This window comes from Amblyraja radiata, chromosome 23 (assembly GCF_010909765.2).
Source record: "Amblyraja radiata isolate CabotCenter1 chromosome 23, sAmbRad1.1.pri, whole genome shotgun sequence".
Taxonomy (NCBI): domain Eukaryota; kingdom Metazoa; phylum Chordata; class Chondrichthyes; order Rajiformes; family Rajidae; genus Amblyraja; species Amblyraja radiata.
This window is the reverse complement of record NC_045978.1, coordinates 9,562,770-9,586,204: the sequence shown is the minus strand read 5'-3', so window position 1 is coordinate 9,586,204 and position 23,435 is coordinate 9,562,770. Positions and strand designations below refer to the sequence as shown.

Sequence of the window (23,435 nt, the reverse complement as noted above, 5' to 3'; positions counted from 1 at the left end):
CAAAGAGGTACAGATTTGTAGGTTAATTGGCTTTGGCAAAATAGGAAATTATCCCTAGTGTGTGTAGGATAGTGTTAATGTGCGGGGATCGCTGGTCGGTGCGGACTTGATGGGCCGAAGGGCCTGTTTCCGCGCTGTATCTCTAAACTGAATTACTGCAGGCGCAGCAACATCTTATAAAAGCCAATTAAAATAAACTTATTAATGCATTTAAAATGTTTAAATAGGATTCTCTTCCAAATGATACATGGTCACAAATATGGCTTTTGTCTTTCATTGATGCTGCAATTCCATTTAGTATTACAGAAAAATAAATCTAAGAGCTGTAGATGTGTTGTCATAGGAAACAAACGTTAAGATGATGATTACCTTCAAATAATATTGAACTGAAAGCAAGATACTTGGCGTCTCAACTTAAACATGTTTTATCAAATCTATGAAAAAGCATTAACATTTACATTAACTAACCACTTACAGATTGTGGGTATTTATTATAAATGTTGCTGATTTGCCCTGTTCAACTTTGTAATGCACAGATTCTCAGAGTTCAACATTAAAAAAATAGACGTGTAGGAACTGCACATGCTGGTATACGCCGAAGATGGACGCAAAATGCTGGAGCACAAAATGCGGGCAGTATCTCTGGAGAGAAGGAATGGGTGACTTTTCGGGTCAAAACCCTTCTTCAGAAAAAAAAAAAAAAAAGATAATTGGTTGTTCAAAGTTAAGGTTGGGGCATAAACAAGAAAAGTTCACAATTAAGTCAATTAAGATATGCTTGGTAAATTAAAGTGGAATTGGGCTCTGATTGCAACACACAAGGCTGACTTTATTTCAGTTTTAATTGGGTGAAGGTTCACGAGATTCGCAGAGAAGATTTGCAGGCCCTTTCTCAAAGCTCTGAGCCTGACAATGGAGCATAGAGTGTGTGCCATGACCATGGATGTTCCTGACCACCAAACCCATTAACAATATTGGGGCATTAAATGGAAGAATAAGTGAATGGTCGTTAATAATTTATACAAGCCTCGAACTGTACCAGCCCTGTTGTCAGCCCTGTTTGATCAATTTCCCTCCTGGGATAAATAAAGTTCTATCGTATCGTATGATCAATTAAGCTTCCTAACAAGATTGCTTTTCAATGTAAAGTGATATCACAATGGGGAGCAATTAAAATCACCCAAACTTCACGACATTCTGCACAAGCCCACAACCCAGCAGTGTGAATATTGATTTCTCTAACTTCAAGTAGCCCTTGCTTTCCCTCTCTCTGTCTCTCCCCCATCCTAGTTGTCGAACTAGTTCTACTGTACTCCTGACAAAATGTTACTGATTGTATGCCTCGTTTTCATCTTCCCCTCAGCTGACAATGAGCCATTCTACATTTTCTTACCATCTGCTTGGATCTGTTGTTTTCACACCTTACCCTCCCATATCTCTAGACTCCCCCTCCCCTGACTGTCAGTCTGAAGAAGGGTCTCGAACTGAAACGTCACCCATTCCTTCTCTCCAGAGATGCTGCCCAAAGATGATAAAGCAGATCTTTATATCTTTGATGCTGCCTGTTACTCCAGCATCTTTGATGCTGAGTTACTCCAGCATTTTGTGTCTAAATTATAACATTGCTTGGTCTAGTAAAGTTAGACAGCAAAAAATTCACAGCACAGTTTAAGAAGAACTTGGGCATTGTGCCTGGCACCCCGACTCGTGTCTAATCTTCAATCAAAATCATCTTCAGATTACTCATTGATTACAAGTACTTGGTGAACCTTTTGGAAAAAAATACTTTATCAATTGTAAAGTGCTTTGGAATGTCCAGAAATGACAAAAGCTCGCTTGAGGCGAGAATCTGGGTGATTTACAAATATCAGGATAATTTCATAAATGTGTTGGAAACATACGAGGAATGCCTTGATTAATCGAAAATTCCTCATTAATCAATAAATGTATCCATTTTCACAGAGTTACCGACAGGAGATTAACTCAACATGCTTAAATTATAAGCTGCCAAAATGATACAAGTAGTGAATTGTAACTTCATTATTAAAATGATAGAAGCACTCAAGATTTTCATTGATTTAACGAGCTCCAGTTGTTAAAGATAATATGATTTCAAGCTCTTGGAGGTTACTTTGCATTCGATCTAGGTAGTGACGGCAACGATAATTGTGGTCAGATTCTACATCTCATGTACAAAAAAAAGATTTACTTCAACTCGAAGAAAATTGGCTAACCTCAGGAGTAAGTCGTCGAGTAAAGAAAGGGTTCAAATATTTAGCATCCAACCACATGAAGCCTTTAAGATCTTGCCGTTTGATGTAATGTGCTTCATACTCCTCTTCTGTTAATTCTGATAAATGCTCAGATTCAACAGTGTTGCCCTGCAAAACAACCACAGTTGGAATTACTACGAAGACCGCATGTCACAAAAAACTGAACAGTACTGCCAGTCACGTTAGCTATTACATATAGGAAAATGGCACTCAGATTTCACTTCCAAGTTTTAGTTCATATTAAATATATGTAATAAATCCACATCATTCTGAAAACATAATCAAAAAATAGCACTTTGCACACAGTAGTTTAGTTAAGATAAACACATAACTTAGCAGGACAGGCAGCATCTCTGGGGAGAAGGAATGGGTGAGGTTTCAGGTCAAGACCCTCTTTTATACTGACAGTCAGGAGAGAGGGAGTCAAGACTTTAGTTAAGTTTGGCTTAAAAGATACAACGCTGACACAGGCCTATGGCCCATTGAGTCAGTGATGACCAGTGATTACCCACACACCAGTTCTATACAGAGACGACAACAACAATTTACATAAGCCAATTAACTTACAAACCTGCACGTCTTTGGAATGTGTGACAAAAAGGGAGCACCCGGACAGACAGCACCAGAGGTCAGGTTTAAACCCAGATCTCTGGCACTGTAAGGCAGCAACTCTACTGCTGCACCACTGTGCCTCCCTATGTACATGTGAAATTCTGGATTCCACCTCAGTTACAAGCCAAGCACTCAAGCTTACAGGTCACATTGTATTGCTGTTACTTTGGTGTTCTATTCAACTTTGTGCTGTCTTCAGCTGTCCGGTCTAATGTCTACAACATGATTCCTATATTAAGACAATAAGCACCAAAGCATACAAAGAGGAATAAGCCGACTCAAATACCATTTTCTCAGTTTTACTGAGCGTGATATCTTTCTTATTCCTTCGACGGGTTTTGGGATCCTCAATATCCAACAGCCTGGTCAGAGGCATTGTTCCGCCACCCAAGACCAGAATTGTGAAAAGCACAATAATTATTGTGGTTGTTCCAATCAGCTGACGTTTCGCTATTGGCTCCATCTCCAAATGTAGACTCAAGGCGTAAGGAATGGCACCTCGAAGACCTAATAATTAAAAAAGTAAATTAAAATGTGACATTTCGTAAAGGAATAAGAAGCTTAAAATTCATGGTAACTCTTTAAATTTTATAAGGAGTTAGTCTGAACTAATGAGAATCAATGTCAGGGGTTATGGGGCGAAGGCAGGAGAATGGGGTTGTGAGAGAAATATAGATCAGCCATGATTGAATGGCGGAGTAGACTTGATGGACTGAATGACCTACTTCTGCTCCTAGAACATTAACTTATGAACCCAACTCAAAATGAGGCTTATTAAGAATAGAACTGTGATTTGAACAAACATCTAAGTTATAATTACTGAAAAAACTCTTGCTTTAAAACATTAGACAGTTATCAAATTATAATGTACTAAAGATCAACCTGTTTACTTTTGTTTCCATTTACTAACATGAAGTCCACAACTCAGTAAGATTGGTGGGTCATCTGAAGTTCACAAAAAATAATTGTTAGGCTATATTTCACAGGGTAGGGCAATCACATTCATCACCGAACAGGAATGAGAACAAAGGTTCGGGTCACATTTCGGGTTGGGACCCTTATTTAGACTCCTCAGTCTCAAGAAGGGTCCTGACCTGAAATGTCACCTATCCTGCACAACCTGCCCCACTGCGTTACTCCAGAGGTTTTTGTTTGTAAACCAACATCTGCAGTTTCTTGCATTTCTCTCTTGGATTTATACAATGTCTTTCAAGACATGGGCGGCACATTGATGCAGCTGGTAGAGTTGCTGCCTCTCAGCACAAGAGAGGTTCGATCCTGACCTCGGGTGCCATCTGTGTGGAGTTTGTACATTCTCCCAACCCCCGGTGCTCCAGTTTCCTCCCACACTCTTTCCACTTAGGTTTAGAGATAGAGCGGCAAATGGGCCTTCAGCCCACCAAGTCCACTCTGACCATCGATCATTCATTCACATTAGTTCTAAAGAGGCATTAACAAAGAAGCTGAACCACAACTTTATGAATTGGGACAGCAGGTACAAGTGGCCTGATAATGCTGAACTCTACAGTAGAACTAGCATGAACATATTTTATAATAATGATTTACATTCAGTTTTGTAAAATTGAAATATTAATTCAAATATATCAAAAATATATTGAAAAGAACACAAATTCAGAAAATCACATACCACTAAACCACATGACGAACATCATTTTAGGAGTTATTTTATGATCTCGAAAGAAGTTCAGAAGGAAGGAGAGGGGAAATATATTCAATGCTCTGCCAAATAAGACAAGAACCTGTAAATAAAAATGTAATTTTTAGTGGAGGCATTGATAATAAATAGCATTGTGTTAGAAAATTGCAATGTAAAGTTACATTGCTTTGTAAAATCAATTCTAGCAGAGTGCCAAGCACTACCAATATATCAGTTCAGTTTTGTTTATTGTCACGTGTGCTGAGGTACAGTAAAACGCTTTTGTTGTGTGCTAACCTATCAATTACAAACCAAAAGTAGCAGCTTTGTTTAGGCACTACAGACATTCTAAATGCAGTTTTTATTAAAAAATAGATACTTGAACTTGTTTGTGAGGATTACCTTTCATTTGTAATTAACATTTTAGTACTTTTTTTCTTAGGATACAAGAGGTGGCCTCAGCCAGGTTGCTGAGGACAGAAATCTCATCAATCCCATTCCCTCATTAATTTCCCCTTGTAAACTACCCCAAAGACTTTTTCCAGATTTTATCATTGACTTACTCAGGGCAATTTTTTTAGAGGCCAATTAACCTGCCAACCCATGCAGTTCTGGGATTTGGAAGGAAATTCGAGCTCTGGGGAATACACGGTCACAGAGGGAATATGTAAATTCTACAGCAAGGCCAGGACTGAACCCAGGGTGCTGGAGCTATGAGGCAGTAGCTCTACTGGCTGGGCCACTGTGCCCCCCCAAGACACAATTCTCCAATAACCAGTACGTGCACCAATCTAATGAATTATTTATCTTAAACTCAATTAATATAAACAATAGTGATTTCAATATATTAATGCATACATTAACTTCACATATTGAAATTATTGTGACAAATATTTATTGCCTTTGCATACAAGATTATAAGGTCATAAGGGATAGGAGTAGAATTAGGCCATTTGGCTCATCAAGTCTGCTCCGTCATTCAATCATGGCTGCTCTATCTCTGCATCCTAACCCCATTCTCCTGCCTTCTCCCCATAACCCCCGACACCTGTGCTAATCAAGAAGTTTGCTTTGTATGCTATTTTACCCTCAAGTCCTGGCAACATCCTCGTAAATCTTCTCTGCACTCTTTCCAGCTTAATGACATCCTTTTCGTATCAGGGTGATCAAAACTGAATGCTGTTCTTCAAATTTGAATTTAGGCTTCGGACTTGCAGGGGACTGGTACTGTGTCTTTTACTGGTTATTGCAATCCTCCGATAGATCGATGGATTAAATCTATCGCAGTCGTTGCCTCAAAAAGGCTGGCAGCAGCATCAAGGAACCACACATCCTGGCCACACACTCATCTCCCCGCTACCTTCAGGTGGAAGACACAGGAGCCTGAAGACTGCAACATCCAGGTTCAGGAATAGCTACTTCCCCACAGCCATCAGGCTATTAAACTCAACTCATACAAAACTCTGAACATTCATAGTCCATTATCTGTTTATTTGCACTTTATCTGTTTATTTATTCATGTGTGTATATATTTATATAATGGTATATGGACACACTGATCTGTTCATTAGTATTCATGCCTACTATATTCTGTTGTGCTGTAGCAAAGCAAGAATGTCATTGTCCTAACTGGGACACATGACAATAAACTCTCATGAATCCATGCTAACTTTGCATGGTGGCGTGCGTCAAAGCAGGATATGAGTTAACCAAATTAACTCTGACCACACACACAACGGATGTCTGAGGCACAACAAACAGTGTGCAGCAGGTAACTCATTCCTTATGGATGCCGGAACTAAACAGAAGCACAAACTAGGTTAGTCTGAAGGGTCTTGACCTGCAACGTCACCCGTTCCTTCTATCCAGAGATGCTGCCAGTCCTGCTGAGTGACTCGAGCATTTTGTGTCTATCTAGGATAATATTCTTTTTTAGATTAAATTAAATATTATCAATATTTACAACATTTATAAGTAATTGATCAAGCTGCTAATTTGCTGGTAATCATTAACAATGACCATACAAAAGGAGAGTGTAACTGGTTTTAAAAGCAGGAATACATCACTAAAGATCAGTTCATTGTTGTATGAATAATATGCTAATGATGCATCATGATTGTCTCTGGACATCTAGAAAGAAAAAAACACTCCACCTCTGTCACAGCCTATTGAATCAATCTAATGCTTTCAGCATTCATGTGTGATATTGGATATGTCAGATTACTAATTCCTTGAGTGAAGAAATTCTCTCTGATAAATCGTGACATAAAATTCCTAAAAGATTGGACAGGCTAGATTCGGGAAAAAAAAATCCCAATGTTGGGGGAGTCCAGAATCAGGGGTCACAGTTTAAGATTAAGGGGTAGACCATTTAGGACCGAGATGAGGAAAAACTCGGAGAGTTGTGAATCTGTGGAATTCTCTGCCACAGAAGGGAGTGGAGGCCAATTCACTGGATGTTTTCAAGAGAGAGATAGATTTAGTTGTTAGGGCTAAAGGAATCAAGGGATGGGGGGGGGGGGGGGAAAGCAGGAACGGGGTACTAATTTTAGATGATCAGCCATGATCATATTGAATGGCAGTGCTGGCTCGAAGGGCCGAATGGTCCAATGCTGCACCTATTTTTCTATGTGACTACACTTTTCAGTTTGAGTAATGATGCAATGCATTCCCCCTTTATTATTTTGATCACAGATGATTCTTCAAATCTGAGCTCTAAATGTGTGCAAAGCCAATTATCAGCCCTTTCTAAGAACTTCCATCATAACTGAATGCACTAATGCAGTAAATTAACGTAATGTCTTTTAACTGCCTCCACCATATGATTACTTGCACGTTGTATTGATTACAAAATATAAGTACTGTCCAAGCAGAGCAGAACATTTTCAGCAAGACAGTTTTTTAGCTTATTTTTTTAATGATAGCTATGAAGTTAAGTGTTTTGCATTATGTGTATTATAATGCATTACTCTATAAAATTAAAGAGGCACATTTGTGGTAGTTTTATGCTGGCATTATCTGCGTCATAAATTCCTCTCGTAACTTGAGATGTATCCACTCAGAGATAATTCAATGCCACTGCACCATATTGCCTTTGCATACAAGGTCATAAGGCAATAAATATTTGTCACAAGGTCATAAGGGATAGGAGTCGAATAAGGCCATTTGGCCCATCAAGTCTATGGCTTGATCTATCTCTCCCTCCTAACCCCATTCTCCTGCCTTCTCCCCATAACCCCTGACACCTGTGCTAATCAAGAAGTTTCCTTTGTATGCTATTTTACCCTCAAGTCCTGGCAACATCCTCGTAAATCTTCTCTTTCCAGCTTACATCCTTCCCGTAGCAGGGTGAACAAAACTGAATGCTGTTCTTCAAACGTGAATTTAGGCTTAGGACTTGCAAGGGACTGCTACTGTGTCTTTCACTGGTTATTGCAATCCTCCGTGCTAACTTTGCATGGGGGCGTGCGTCAAAGCAGGATACGAGATATCCAAATCAACTCTGACCACACACAACGGAAGTCTGAGGCACAACAAACTAGTTCTATGTTACACTCAAAGGACAATTTACAGATGCCCATAAACTGACAAACCTGCACATCTTTGGAGTGTGGGAGGAAACCAGAGCACCCGGAGAAAACCCACACGGTCACAGGCAGAATGTACAAACTCCGTACAGACAGCACCCGTAGTAAGGATCAAACCCAGTCACTGGTGCTGTAAGGCAACAGCTCTACCGCTGCGCCACCCTACTGCTTGCTAATATGAAATAAGCAAATTAGATGGAAAACACAGGAAAATTCAGAATATTGCTTTCTTATAAAGAGCCTGTCATTCTGTACTGTACACAGTGGTTTGATTTGTGTTTCAGTTAAAAAACATCAGATGTGATAGCATACTATTCCTACACCGACATCACTGAGTCTTGTGTTCGAGTCACTGAAGAACGAATTGCAATCATCTGACTCACAGGCACGAGTATGGCTGGCGAGATTAATCAACATCCTTTTTTATTAAATAAAAGGAGAGATCGGCTTATTTATATCTTGTGCACAAACCTCATGATTTGATTAGTCATACAGTTAAACAGCGCAGAAACGGGTCCTTCAGCCCATTTCGCTACGCTGACCCAGATCCCCCACCTATGCTAGTCTCACCTGCACGCATTTGCCCATATCCCTCTAAAACCTTCCCATCCATGTTCCAGTCCAAATGTGTTTTAAATGTTATTGTATCTTAATGACCAATTAAATTTCTCACTTTGCATTTGAAGAGAGGGGTGCGGGTAGAAAAGTGACCAGGAATTAAGATAACAAAGATAGACACAAAGAGTAACTCAGTGGGTCAGGTGGCATCTCCGGAGAACAAGGATGGGTGACGTTTTGAGGCGGGACCATGCTGCCTGACCCACTGCGTTACTCTAGAACTTTGTGTCTATCTTAGGTATAAACCAGCATCTGCCGTCCTTTGTTAATAAATTAAGATAACAATGCATTGGAAAGTTAATTGGAAAGCAATAAGTGAAACAAGTATTTAATCCAAATGTGAATCTTGAAATGCATTTGAGTGGAGGCAGTAACGACGCTAATTCTGATATAATGCAAATTATTGTAAATAGAATGTACCAAGACACCTGCGGGTGAAAAATATAATCTTGCACAATAAAGTAGGACATTAAAGGCTCCAATTAATTTACAAAAAACAAACTCTGCCAAATGGTGGAATTTTTAGTGAATATTTAGCTGAGATCATTTGTTTAAATAACTTTCAGACCAGCAGTTTAAAAACATGGGATAATTTCTAATATTTATGTCACAATTATTTTGTGTTGATTTGATATAACAAGTCTCTTTACAAATGGATCAGATTGTCAAATATTCTCATTTACTCTGAATTATTCAGTCTGCTTTATTTACTTACCATGCCTTTGTAATGCTATTACCACAGCCCACATTCATATCTATTCTCTTCTCGTAACACATCAACCAATTCATCAGCGAATAGAACAGTGCATAAAAATTCTAGAATAATTCATCAAAAAGGAAATATAAAAATATATACTCACAATGCACCAAATAACAAAGGAGATCTCAAACTTGTGAGGAAAGCTGAATATTGCCAGCCCAATATAAGCAAAAACACAAGTTTCTGTGAAAATAAAGTATAGTTGTTAGTTTTAAAGTGTGGTTCGGAAAAAGGATCATACACCAAGTTGGAGGCCGGGTAAGGACCTGTAAATTTTCCTTTGGCTCAAAGACAGTTCTAACTCTAGCTCAGATGGAGTGCACAAAATTCCTCTGAAGAACACTAGTACAGGGGGAAGTAAAAAACATAATTTTGCCCCTCAAATCTGCCCTGACATTCTTTTGTTGATTAAAAACTCTTCGAATGTTAAAGCGAACAATCCCATAGCAGCTGCTATTTGGGGAAGCACATTTCAAGACAACATCACCTTATGGGAAAGTGCTCCCTCACTTTATACCTGCAACCCATGACTACAATTGCCAGACATGATATTTAGATCTAGAATTCCATTCTGGACAAATTAGTTTCCCCAATTTATCGACAAGTTCCCCTTATAATCTTGACAATTTTGTACCCTTTTCAATCTCAGGGAATAGAAGCATAACTTCTATAGATTTCCCTGTGATTTAACTTCGAGTTCAAGAATCTTTCTGCAAATCTTTGTTTCTCTCCCTCCAACGTCCGCCTTAAATGTTTGCACAATTGTCTGAAACTTCTAATACAACAATTAAATAAAATACACCATGTGCTGGAGTAACTTAGGCTGCTTGACCTGCTGAGTTACTCCAGCACTTTGTCTTTTTTTTTTTTTGTAAACCAGCATCTGCAGCTCCTTGCATCTCCAATTAAAAAAATAACTAGACATCACAAATGCAAAATGAAAATTGTTTACTGGAATAGTTACTACCAAAGGTATTCTCTGCACAGGTACCATAAACCATCATCCTATTTATAGCATTTTGATTAATATGGTTTTCATTCTCTTTTTACAAAACTTGTTTTGAGAATTCTCAGTTTCAAATTACTAAACCTTCTCCATATTTAGAGTGGCCAGACCATCAAATGATCTGTCCACAGTAACATAAACCGTGATGTTAATTTAAAACTGTTCCTCTCTAAAATATTTTGCACTTTATCAAAGCATTTCAGAATATGGTCAGCACCGAGGCACAGCTGCAGAGCTGGTCCCTCACAGCGTCAGAGACCCATGTCTGTATAAAATATGCACATTCTTCCAATGGCCTCTGTAAATTTCCCTAATGTATACATAGTTGAGAAAGTGGAATAACAGAGGACTAATATGAACAGGCAATCGATGGTCGGCATGGACTCAATGGGCCAAAGTGCCTTTGCATGCTGTGTCTCTCGAGCATGGACAACTCTGAGTCCACAATTGTGGTCCTTCTCCATGAAGCAGAGATTACACTTTCATCACTTGCAAACACTATATTTTACCACCAACATAATATTTTGCTTGCTTTATAGGTTCTCATTGTGTTGTGAATTTTAAATATTATGCTGTCATTTTCCAAATAACATTCAGCTTTTTTTAGTTAGTTTCTTTGACTTGAAATGTTATCCGTTTTTTCCCTCCGTATGATTGCTGCTCCCAGCGTGAAAATGTAAAAGCCTAGAAGGCATAGCTTTTCGGGGAAAAGAGCAACATTTAAAAAGGAATGACTAAATGAATGAATGCATGAAAGATACTTTATTAACACATGTGGTGTGTCATAATGAAAGGAGATGTGTGTGGAAAGTTTTTTGATCTTTTAAAAAAAAGAGGGCAACGTGTGCCTGAAATGCACCACCAGGGGTGGTGGAAGAGGCAGATACAATAATGGCATTCAAGAGGTTTTTGGATGGACACATGGATAGATGCAGATCATGTGCAAACAAAGGAAATTAGTTTGATTAGGCATCATGTTGAGCGTGGACATTGTGGGCCAAATGGCCTGTTCCAGGAAAAAAAGGGTCTCGAACAGAAACGTCACCCATTCCTTCTCTCCAGAGATGCGGCCTGTCACGCTGAGTTACTCCAGCTTTTGTGTCTATCTTCGGCCTGTTCCTGCGCTCTGCTGTTCTATGTTCAATTCAGATTTCTATCATCTACAATTTTTTTTGATGTTCAAAAGTGAAGTTTCACATGAAAAAGCAGAAAACCGTATCCCCATGAAAGAGTACGTACCACACATGAATGCAACTGTCCGCAGTGTCTGCTGCATAAGGATTTGAGTAACCGGGGAAAGATTATGGTGAGCATAGTGTGACATCACTATGCCAGAAAACAGTATAGCCATGATTCCTGCAGACAAAGGACAAATAGAAATTTGACAGGGGAAGTTGTACGTATTAATAACACACTAAAATAAAAGTCATTTAAATTTATGGGTTAAAGTAGTCGTTAAAATTAAGTGCAACCAGTAAGATTTATATAGAGAAGTTCATCCAATTACATAAATAAAAGCTGTAAGTACTCTGTCTGCCATTTGTCTTAAAAAAATAAGACCACTGAATTTGCAGTCAGGCCATATGAATGAATTTGACGATGGTCATATTTTTAGACCATCGCTGTGACCATCGCTGTAAAGTGCAATTTGCGATGGTATATTTCAAAAAATAAACCATTTTAGCGATATTCTTGTGACATTTGGTTCAAGCAGCTATGACGTCAATCAAGAAATTAGGCAATATTTTAGAAAGGTAGAATTACTTTGGTTTCCATTAAATCCACTGCAGCCATACATAATTAAAAAAGGTTACTAAATTAAAAATTCCCAGAAGATCAAAAACATAAATGGCATTATTGTAAAAAAAGGAACAAAATCATATTTAAATAACGTGAAAAACACAAAAGATATTATGCAAATGAATAGCGTGCAAATCAAAGCCGTTCCCTGTACCTCCGTACATGTGACAATATATCTAAACCTAGATCACATGTTATTTTATCCAACATGGTTGTTTTCATTGTTGTGCAATGGTTTTTTCATGGATTTAGTTCAAGTTCATTGGTTACAGGAGCAGAATTGGGTAATTCGACCCATCAAGCCTACTCTGCCATTCAATCGTGGCTGGTCTATCTTTCCCTCTCAACACCATTCTCCTGTCTTCTTCCCATAAACCCCGACACCCTTGCTAATCAAGAATCTGTCAATATTAGAGTTAGAAACAGACAATACCACTCAATAGAAAGACAGAAACTAAGAACCAATGTCCTGCTTCTTGTAAATTGGTCTACGGTACGCCAAGCTCTCTCATCCTCTTGCTCAAGTCTGAAGATGAACCATTTAACAATCATTTTGGAAATAATCACCATCTCAAATGGATTAACTAATCTAAAGACTAAAGGCTTAAATAAAGGAAAATCCTATATTTCATTTCCAGTCTGTGCATTTTTAGCAATAGGTAGGAATTTCTGCCTTGGGGAATCATTAGGAATCTATGAAAAAAAAACACATTTAAATGTGGATGTCTCATAGAAATGCATTTTCTCTCCCTCAATTAACAATTCCGAATGAGATTAGTTTTCGCTATAACAATAGTTACTTATTATCTGTGACTAATGTCAATTTGCTTCTTTAATTATAAAGATCGGGGGGGGGGGGGGGGGGGGACTGATTAAACCTACCCTACGTTGATGGCTTTCACAGTATGAGTAATGCAGTAGAATTATTTGAATTGATTTCAATAGCAGCAACTTGAAGTAAAACTGCTGCTAAAATACACCAATCTTGTCCTTTTTATCTCTGAGAACAGCTGAATTTATTATTATAATAGAGCTAGGAAACTGTAAATGTTCAAGATATCATTGTAAATGTTCCATTAATGTTCATTGGTGAATTTAAAAGAAATAAAGCTTATATTCAAAAACGTTATCCAATCAAATTTATGACATTTATTTATAAGATTAATCTTGCCTAAAAAGCTGTTCAACTATAATATTTTAAGGCTTTCCCATAGAAACTGCCGGACATGCTGAATATTTCCAGTATTTTCCCTATTTATTTCATACATTAGCTGTATTTGCAAAATTCATGTGCCCAGATTATTTTTGAGTTGTCAATGGCTAGATCAGTAAAACATTTACATCCATGGGAATAATTAACATATTTATTTTCCTTTTGATTTTCCGACAATCCAAGCCAAATTTTTTGCTCATCTGCTTTCTATTGTGTCAGTAATCCTAAGAGGTATCAGGAACATTGCTGTGACTAGAGCATAGAAATGCCCATTTGGAAGTTGGTGAATGGCAAGGGCAGCACGGTGGCGCAGCGGTAGAGTTGCTGCCTTACAGCGGCGGAGACCCGGGTTCGATCCTGACCATGAGTGCTGCCCGTATGGAGTTTGTGCGTTCTCCCTGTGACCGTTCTCACGGGTGCTCTGGTTTCGCCCCCACACTCCAAAGATGTACAGGGATGCAGGATAATTGGCTTTGGTAAAATTGTATATCGTCCCTAGTGTGTAGGATGTTAGTGTGCGGGGATCGCTGATCAGCGCGGACTCAGTGTCTACTTTGGTTCAAACAGAAAGGGCAGGTATTTTTTAAATCAAGTTTTATAAAATAAAATAATCTAAACTAAGTACAACACCATGTCATTGAAATTGCATTACAAAAAACTTTGTTATTATATCCATGGGCCTTTAAGCTTTCGAAATCCCTGAAAGAAGTGAAGGAGCCTAGTGTCAGTGTTCGTGCAGGCTGACAGTAATGCGAATAATGCTCAAGGGAAGAGGAAATGTCATCTCCAGTGACTACAGATGTATCTATTCTGAGAAGCTGAGGAATAGGCGTTTATAGACGAATAACCGGACTCAGGCCAGTGTGCAGCAGTCTTCTGTGATGCTAAGGTATCTCTTCCTTGTATTACAACATTTTGTAGGTATAACACAAGAGATTTTTTAAGCAGAGGTGCTTCTAAAAACAAAGACCAGGGTGGGTTCTCTGGAAAAAGTACTTGCGCGTTTGATATTTCCTGAAAGAGTGGCATTTCGTTTTGATGTTCAAAGCCATCTACATGGCCATAATAGGTACTTCATAGATAACAAACAGGTGTAGCAGGCAAATAGAATAGCAAACTGCACCTTGACCTACAGTTCAAAGAGATTTGAGTGCAATGGTAAAGATGTCCTACTATATTGGCAAGGATTTAGTGAAACCCCATCTGTAGAACTGAGTTCAGCTCTACACCCCTAACCAAGCACAAAACTACCACAGAAAGAGTGCACCAAAGATTCACCAAACTGGTTCCTGGAATGGCAGGACTATCAGACATGAAGAGATCAGACAGACAGACAGGTCTTTATTGTCCATAGTTTGGAAGAATGGGACATGGCCTGATCAAAACAGAAGATTCTTGCAGGATTCGACAGGATAGATAAGGAATGACCCTTCACCTGGCTGTGGGACGCAATCTCAAGATAAGGGTTTGGCAGTTTCGGACCAGAACGAAGCGAAGCTTCACTCAAAACAAGATGAATCATTGGACTTGGTGTGCAGAGTAGGCCGAGACATTGATTGAGCTAAACATGGAGAGAGACGGGTTTCTGGATAGTAAATGAAATCGAGAGATTAAGAGGGCGGAGGAGGAAAACAGTGTTAAGTCAGTAGAGAAAGCGGTGTCACGGCCGGCACAGCAGTAGAATTGCTGCCTTACAGCGCCAGAGCTCCAGGTTCAATCCTGATTACCGGTGCTGTCTGTTCTCCCCTTGACCTGCATGGGTTTTTTCCGAGTTCTTCAGTTTCCTCCCACACTCCAAAGACGTACAGCTTTGTAGGTTAACTGGCTTGGGTTTGTATACTTGGTATAAATGTAAATTATCCCTAGTGTGTGTATAGGCTTGTGTTAGTGTGTGGGGGTCGCTGGTCGGTGCGGACAACGTTGGCCGAAGGGCCTGTTTCCGCGCTGTATCTCTAAACTAAACTAAAGATCAACCATGTTCTGGCTGAATTATGGAGTAGGATTGAGGTTTTCAAAGACGAGTTCTCCTATTACATTCTCTTATATTAGTTTATCTTGGCATCATGTTCGGCACCTAGACATTGTGGGCCGAAGGACCTATTCCTGTGCTGCACTGTTCTATGTTCCATATGCTTGTGCTCTAACCTAGTTGGATTATAGCCATATTGAAAATGTATACCAAAGTTTATAACTGCAATATTTTTGTGGAGGATATTATTTGGGTTTTAGCAGTGCAAATAAAACTTATCTATAGTAAAGTATGAATTGGAGGAACAAATGAGGCATGATAGTAAAACCCAAAAACATATGGACATGAACACACACACAGATAGATAACACTGAATGGAAAATATGCTACAGGTTTACCATACACAAAGCAAAAGTTACACATTTCCAAATTATTTGGGATTTTAAAGTTCAAACAAGTGTCTTAGTCACCGAAATTTACAGTTCCAAATACTTACGTTAATTACACTACGAATATAGGCCTACCTGCCCCTCATAATATATGGACATGGACAAACAACAGCACAGGTATTAAGAAAACCCTTACCCGAGAGCTTGATGCCTTCTGCAAGCCCATAAGGGAGATAGGCAAAGATGATCATCATTCCAAATTCCAGTGATGGTGTCTTTCGGAGGTCAATGTGCTTCAACAGGTAGATTCTTGTATATTAAGAACAAATGCTCACTTGCACGAGACACATACAAAATAACACAATTCCGTGTTGTAAATTGCAACACTCTTCAATTCCGCTCACCAATCCAAAACTAAAGATAGACACAGAATACTGGAGTAACTCATGCGGGACAGGCAGCACCACTGGAGAGAAGGAATGGGTGACGTTTCAGGTCAGAGTCTGAAGAAGGGTCTCGACCCAAAACGTCACCCATTCCTTCTCTCCAGAGATGCTGCCTGTCCCGTTGAGTTACTCCAGCATTTTGTGTCTATCTTCGGTTTAAACTGGCATCTGCAGTTCCTTCCGACACAATGCAAAACTCAATGCAGGGGCACACAGTGGGGTTGGTCCATGTTTAAAACTATTTCTGAAACTCTCATTTACGTCACTTGACATGGAGCAGATTTTCAGCGGTCCTAATATCATTGGTTGCCTGCTTCTGGATTGTGGTCAGCATGGAGGGCAGACACAAAATGCTGGAGTAACTCAACGGGACAGGCAGCATCTCTGGAGAGAAGGAATGGGTGACGTTTCGGGTCAAGACCCACTTCAGGGGGCAATTAAAATTCTTGACTAGCCTTCAAAACACTCGGGCACTATTAAAATAAAAAAGGTTATACATTTTTCATTTGATCTAATCTAACAGGACAGAGACATTCGCACAAATCTATAACTGATTTATTACTGTCAAAATAAAAAAGGTTATATTAAATCATTCAGGAGTGGTGGCACAGTGGAGCAATGGTAGAGTTGCTGCTTTACAGCACCAGAGACCCGGGTTCGATACCGACTACGGGTGCTGTCTGTATGGAGTTTGTACGTTCTCCCTGTGTCCTCTCACACACCACAGACATAAAGGTTTTTTAGGTTGATTGTCTCTGGTAACATTATAAAATTGTCCCTTCTGTGTAGGATAGTGTTAGTGTACGGGGATCGCTGGGCTGATGGGCCTGTTTTCACACCATCTCTAAACTAAACTAAAGATAAAAAACAAAAATTAAACATTAAAATCAACTTGATCAAATCATATGAAATATGCATTTTATCTTTCTCCCATTCATTTCAATGTGTGGCTACTTTTAATTTGGAGATACAGTGCGGAAACAGATCCTTTGGCCCATCGAAACCACACTGACCAGTCATACCCATAAATTATCACTATCCTATACACACACACACACACACACGAGGGACAATATTTACCAAGCCAATTAACTTACAAATCTGCACATCTTTGGAGTGTGGGAAGAAACCGGAGCTCCTGGAGAAAACCCACGCAGGTCACAGGGAGAACGTACAAACACCGTACAGACAGCACCCGTAGTCGGAATCGAACCCGTGTCTCTGGTGCTAAAAGCACTGTAAGTAGCAGCAACTCTACCACTGCGCCACCGTGCTGCCATTACGTAGTCAGGACCGCCAGTTACTTGCGTCATGTTACCTGGCAAAAGTTCACCATGTAGATTTCCTAATCCGAGAGCCAATTAATCTGTGGAAGCTAATGCTGTTTCCTTTCAACTTGCAAAGCCAACGCAGCTGTCTCATAGTCAAAGCAGCTGTCCCAGAGCCAATGCTTTGTAGTGCAATGCGCTGCAATAACTCAGTTACAGATTTATTTGCCAACGACTCTGTCCTGCTCGGTTACACCAAAAGTAAATTGTAAATGCAGATGTCCAGATTTATAGAACTGGATCACAGAGGGCATTTGTACCAACTGTATAAAGTACTTGAATTTTATTAAAATTCCTCTGCAATATTTCAGAGGAATATTTCAATTTACTAATTGAAAGTGGGTTTAGGCCCAAGGTGAAGGATATGAAAAGGGAACATCAATCAAGCATTTAATTAATCATACTGCAGTAGAGCAAGTTCACAAGAGAACCACGAGGTGAAGAAAGGACTTTGTGTGCTGCGACTCTTTTGAAATGTCACAAAGTTAGTAAGGTAACATGTCAAGAACTTATATTATAGCTTTAGTTTTTAGTTTTAGTTCAGATATACATCATGGAAACAGGCCCTTCGGCCCACCAAGTCCATGACCAGTGATCACCCATACACTATTTCTATCCTGCATTTTTGGGACAATTTACAGAAGCCAATTCACCTACAAACCTGCACATCTTTGGAATGTGGGAGAAAACCAGAGCATGTGGGAGGAAACTCTAGCTAAGTCTTGTTGTAAATGTATTTCTATTAACATTTTGAGCACCAGATTATTAAGAATATATACATTTGAATAGCTGTAGGTGCTGGTGTACAAGAAAAGTGCAGGAGTACTTCAGAGTCAGGCAGCATCCCTGGATAACATGGATGGTGACGTCTCGGGTCTGATCCTTCTCCAGACTAATTGTAGAAGAGGGGAAAGAAAACTGGGAGCAGGACCAAGGCTAACAAGTAATAGGTGGGTACAGGTGAGGTGGGGATACAGGCGAGAGATGAAACTATTAAAAGGTGTGCCAGCATGTTTAGTGCAGCATAGTGGTGCAGCGGTAAAGTTGTTGCCTTACATCGCCAGGGACTGGGTTCGATCCAGACTATGGGTGCTGTCTGTATGGAGTACATACGCTCTCACTGTGATCGCATGGGCTTTCTGAAGATGTTCCTGTTTCCCCCCCACACTCTAAAGATGTACAGGTTTGTAGGTTAATTGGCTTCAGTAACATTACAAAGATGACCCTAGCGTGCAGGATAGTGTTAGTGTACGCGGATCGCTGGTCGACGCGGACTCGGTGGGCCTATGGGCCTGTTTCTGCGCAGTATCTCTAAACTCCAGAATGTGTGAAAAGGATAGTTGCAAAATGTGAAGTCTGACGAAGGAATATAGGTGGAGAAGAGAATGTCTAAAAGGGAAAAAGGGGATGCGAGTGTCTGTAGGTTAGTTACCTAAAATGGGAGAATTCAATGTTCATACCATTAGGATGGATGCTACCCTAGTGGAATATGAAGTGCTGATCTGCATAAATTAGAACGACCAAAAAAAAGATATCAAAGCAGAGATGAGACCGGTGAGTGTTCCAAGTGCTGCAGATCCAAAGAACATCTTGAGGAAGTACGCCAACGCCTGTAGGAATGTTTGCCATCCGCTAACATCAGGAGCATTCTCTCTGGCCAAGCCTTCAGCTGTGCTAGAGTGGAGCATTTAAACACATTGTTGCTACACACACAATCATTCATTGTTTGCAGTCTTTCATGGAGAACAATTAATGTGCAGAAGTTATGTTAACATAACACTGGTCAAGAATAGAATGAGAGACATACAGTGCGGAAACAAGTCCAAGTCCAGTCCCTTCATCAAACGCCCATTACTGCACCAATCCTATTTTAACTCACATTCCCATCTCTCCCCTGGGATTCTACCACTTATATACACACAAGGGGCAATAAATAGTGGTCATTTAACCTACCAACCTGCACATTTTTGGGATGTGGGAGGAAAATAGAGCACCCAGAGGAAAGCCTCCGCAGGGAGAACATGCAGACTCCAAATAGTCAGCATCAAAGGTCATGATGTTGGAGCTGTGAAGCAAAGGCTCTAGTTGCCATTGTGCCAAATGTTATATGCAAACTGTAAAACAGTATCATGGAATAAAGAGAAGACTTGTCAAATAGATTATAATGTTATGTGATTATTAAAATTCTTAAAGCAATCTCCTTGAGAATAACCGCATGCTTTGGAACAACTCATCTGCGTGGCACAGTGGCGCAGCTGGTAGAGCCGCTGCCTCACAGCGCCAGAGACCCGGGTTTCAACCCGACCTCGGGTGCTGCCTGTGTAGATTTTGCCCGTTCTCCCTGTGACCACGTGGGTATCCTCCGAGAGGCCTGGTTTCATAGAAACATAGAAAATAGGTGCAGGAGGAGGCCATTCGGCCCTTCGAGCCAGCACCGCCATTAATTGTGATCATGGCTGATCATCCCCTATCAATAACCCGTGCCTGCCTTCTCGCCACATCCCTCAACTCCACTAGCCCCTAGAGCTCTATCTAACTCTCTCTTAAATCCATCCAGTGGCTTGGCCTCCACTGCCCTCTGTGGCAGGGAATTCCGTAAATTCACAACTCTCTGGGTGAAAACGTTTTTTCTCACATCCCCTTTCTCACCTTTTTTCCCTCCCACATCCCAAAGACGTGCGGGATTAAAGGTTAATTGGCCTCCGCGAATTGCCCCAAGAGTGTAGGGAATGGATGACAAAGCGAGATAACACAGAAAGGGTGATTGATTGGTGGTCAGCATGGAACTGTTGGACCGAAGGGCCTGTTTCCATGCTGTATCTCTGAAAACTCTAAAACGGTGCAAAGTCAGAATACAAAATACATTTACTGCTTGCAAAATACAAAATAATCAAAAGAGGTGCATATAATATGAAAAAGATGGCAAGCTTACTTGGTAAGGACTATAGACACTGCATCATTAAGAATGCTCTCTCCAAATACCAACATGTTCAGAACAGGATCCACATTCAGAGCATTAAAAATGGCAATCGTCGCCACTGGATCAACAGCCGAGATTAGAGAGCCAAATGCAAAACTGCAATACAAGAACAGTGCAAAAACCATAGGTACATGTCCAGAAAATACTATACAGTAACTATTATGTGTATAGGACGTTCCATTCAACATTTATTCTTGATTCATGAAAAATACAAGCTTAAGGATGTGTTAATGGGCATATCGCAGGAAACATGTTCCCAATGTTGGGGGAGACCAGAACCAGGGGCCACTATTTAAGAATAAGGGACAAGCCATTTAGAACGGAGATGACGAAACACTTTTTCACACAGGGAGTTGTGAGTCTGTGGAATTCTCTGCCTCAGAGGGTGGTGGAGGCCAGTTCTCTGGATACTTTCAAGAGAGAGCTAGATAGGGCTCTTAAAGATAATGGAATCAAGGGATATGGGGAGAAGGCAAGAACGGGGTACTGATTGGGGATGATCAGCCATGATCACATGGCTTTAAGGGCCGAATGGCCTACTCCTGCATCTATTGCCTATCTCTTCTATGTTCTAACTTTCTATTTCCACATGAGGAAACATTGAAAACCAAGTTCAAATATCAACAGGAGAAGGAAGTTGCGCTGATTTGCAAACATTTTCTCAAATCTGATAATATATTCCAGATACGATACAAAAGCATTCAGCTTTCAAAACCCTGCTGGCTGGTCTGTCAGGATTTTTCAAGATTGGCTGATTAAATAGTCAAGAAAACCAGTCTGGCCAGAGTTAGCCAGTTTGCAAAAGAAAAAGCAGAGTATTCATGAACAGATGTTCCAGCATTAAAAAAAGAGACTTTATTAAAGGTGGACTGAGTGTGGCAAATGCTGGCCAGGAAGCATGAATTCATGTATTCAAGGTAGAATAAATGGCATTTAAATATCCAGAAAGTAGGCAAGTGAAGACAAAACTGATGTTTGCTGAAAACAACTGAAGATTACATCCAAGATGTCCTCATTCTTTAGGACAAAGGATAAAGGACATTTATTGTCACATACACCAATTGGTGTAATGAAATTTGAGTTCCCATGCAGCACACAAATAAGAAAAACTCAACACTAGAATTTACCATAAAACATCCCCCACAGCGGAATCAACGTTTCCCACTGTGAGGGAAGGCAATAAAAGTTCAGTCCCCTTCCTCATGTTCACCCGTGGTCGGGGCCTATTTGAGGCCTCAGCAGTCGCCGCTAAGGATCGCCCGATGCTTCAGGCCCTCCTGCTGGATGATGGTACTCCGGCGTCAGAAGAACACTCTCGGTGGCTTGGAGTGTCCGAATCGGCCACATCCTACCGGACACCGCGGCTCCCGAAGTCCACAGGCCGAGCTGGGCGGAGCTCCAACACTGGTGACCTCGGCGAAAGATCCCAGGCCTCCGCGATGTGAAAGTCAGCACAGCCAACGGTTGGAGGCTCCGCAGACCACAGCTCCACGGTGTTAAAGTCGGCAGTCCCAACACTCCGGAGCTACAACACAGCGACCTCGATAAGGCATCGGCCACTCCGCGATGGTACTTCAGTACTGCGCCGCCGCTGAAGCTGAAGCTCTGGCCGGTCTCCAGCAGGAAAGGCCGCGCCAACCAAGGTGGTAGGCTGTGAGGAGGGGGCGAAGATGCGGCTCGGTGGAAAGACGCATTCTCGACCCAGGTAGCGAATGTGATAAACTGTTTCCCCCTCCCTCCCCCCACATAAAAAGACTAAAAGACCATCACAACAAAACCTTGACGGACTAAAGGATGAAAGTATGAACATCTGCAGGCGAGGCTGCCACATTCGATGGTGCCACCATCTGGGGTTCCCTTCTTCGATCATAGACAAGGCCCTCGCACATGTCTCCTCGGTATCCCACAGCTCTGCTCTTGCTCCCACTCCACCAAGTCGCACCAGGGACAGGGTCCCCCTAGTCCTCACCTTTCACCGCATCAACCATTGCATACAGCACATAATCCTCCAACACTTATGTCACCTCCAACAGGATCCCACCACTAGCCACATCCCATCTCCATCCCTTTCCGCTTTCCACAAGAGACATTGCCTGGTTAACGCATGCCTTCCCACCCAAACCACCCCTTACCCAGGTACTTCTCCTGCAACCGCAGGAGATGCAACACCTGTCCCTATACCTCTCCCCTCTGCTCTGTCCAGGGACTCCGACAGTCCTTTCAGGTTAAACAGAGGTTAACTTGCACCTCCTCCAAACTCATCTACTGCATCAGCTGTTCGAGGAGTTCTATATATCGGTGAGATCAAATGCAGACGGGGTGATCGTTTCGCTGAACACCTTCACTCAGTCCACCTTGATCTCCTGGTTGCCAAACACTTTAACTCCCCTTCCCATTCCCATACTGACCTTTATGTTGTGGGCCTCCCACTGTCAGAGTGAGGCCAAATGCAAATTGGAGGATGAGCACCTCATATTTTGCTTGGGCAGCTTACAACCTAGAGTTGAATATTGATTTCTTCAACTTCAAGCAACCTGTGTCATCCCCTCACACTCCGTCCCTCCCCCACCCAAGTCGTCCATCAAGTTTCACTGTCGTCCTCTTAGTTTCACTCATTATCACCTTCTCCACAGCCAACAATGGACCATTGTGGGCTCCACCGTGATCATCATTGCAGCCTTTGATTTGTCCTTTTGCATACCTTTCATTCATTTGTTCTTAGCACCTCTTCAAACCTCTAGTTTCCCTCTCCCTGACTCTCAGTCTGAAGAAGGGTCTCGTCCCGAAACATCACCTA

The 23,435-nt window shown here is 40.9% G+C and overlaps 1 protein-coding gene across 2 annotated transcripts in view; it reads right to left on the bottom strand.

Moving 5' to 3' along the window:
* The window catches only part of slc9a8 (solute carrier family 9 member A8), a 41,819-nt gene that overhangs the window by 2,759 nt on the left and 15,625 nt on the right, over window positions 1-23,435 (bottom strand). Inside the window, exons 8-15 of one of the 2 annotated variants that reach the window (XM_033041512.1) lie at window positions 20,591-20,734; window positions 19,194-19,332; window positions 16,081-16,186; window positions 11,753-11,869; window positions 9,608-9,690; window positions 4,534-4,645; window positions 3,172-3,392; window positions 2,235-2,381 (exon numbers count right to left, since the gene is read on the bottom strand). In XM_033041512.1, the coding sequence (XP_032897403.1) occupies window positions 2,235-2,381; window positions 3,172-3,392; window positions 4,534-4,645; window positions 9,608-9,690; window positions 11,753-11,869; window positions 16,081-16,186; window positions 19,194-19,332; window positions 20,591-20,734 (1,069 nt within the window). Of the gene's footprint in view, window positions 1-2,234; window positions 2,382-3,171; window positions 3,393-4,533; window positions 4,646-9,607; window positions 9,691-11,752; window positions 11,870-16,080; window positions 16,194-19,193; window positions 19,333-20,590; window positions 20,735-23,435 lie in introns of both variants that reach the window. The other variant, XM_033041513.1, reaches the window with a different exon arrangement.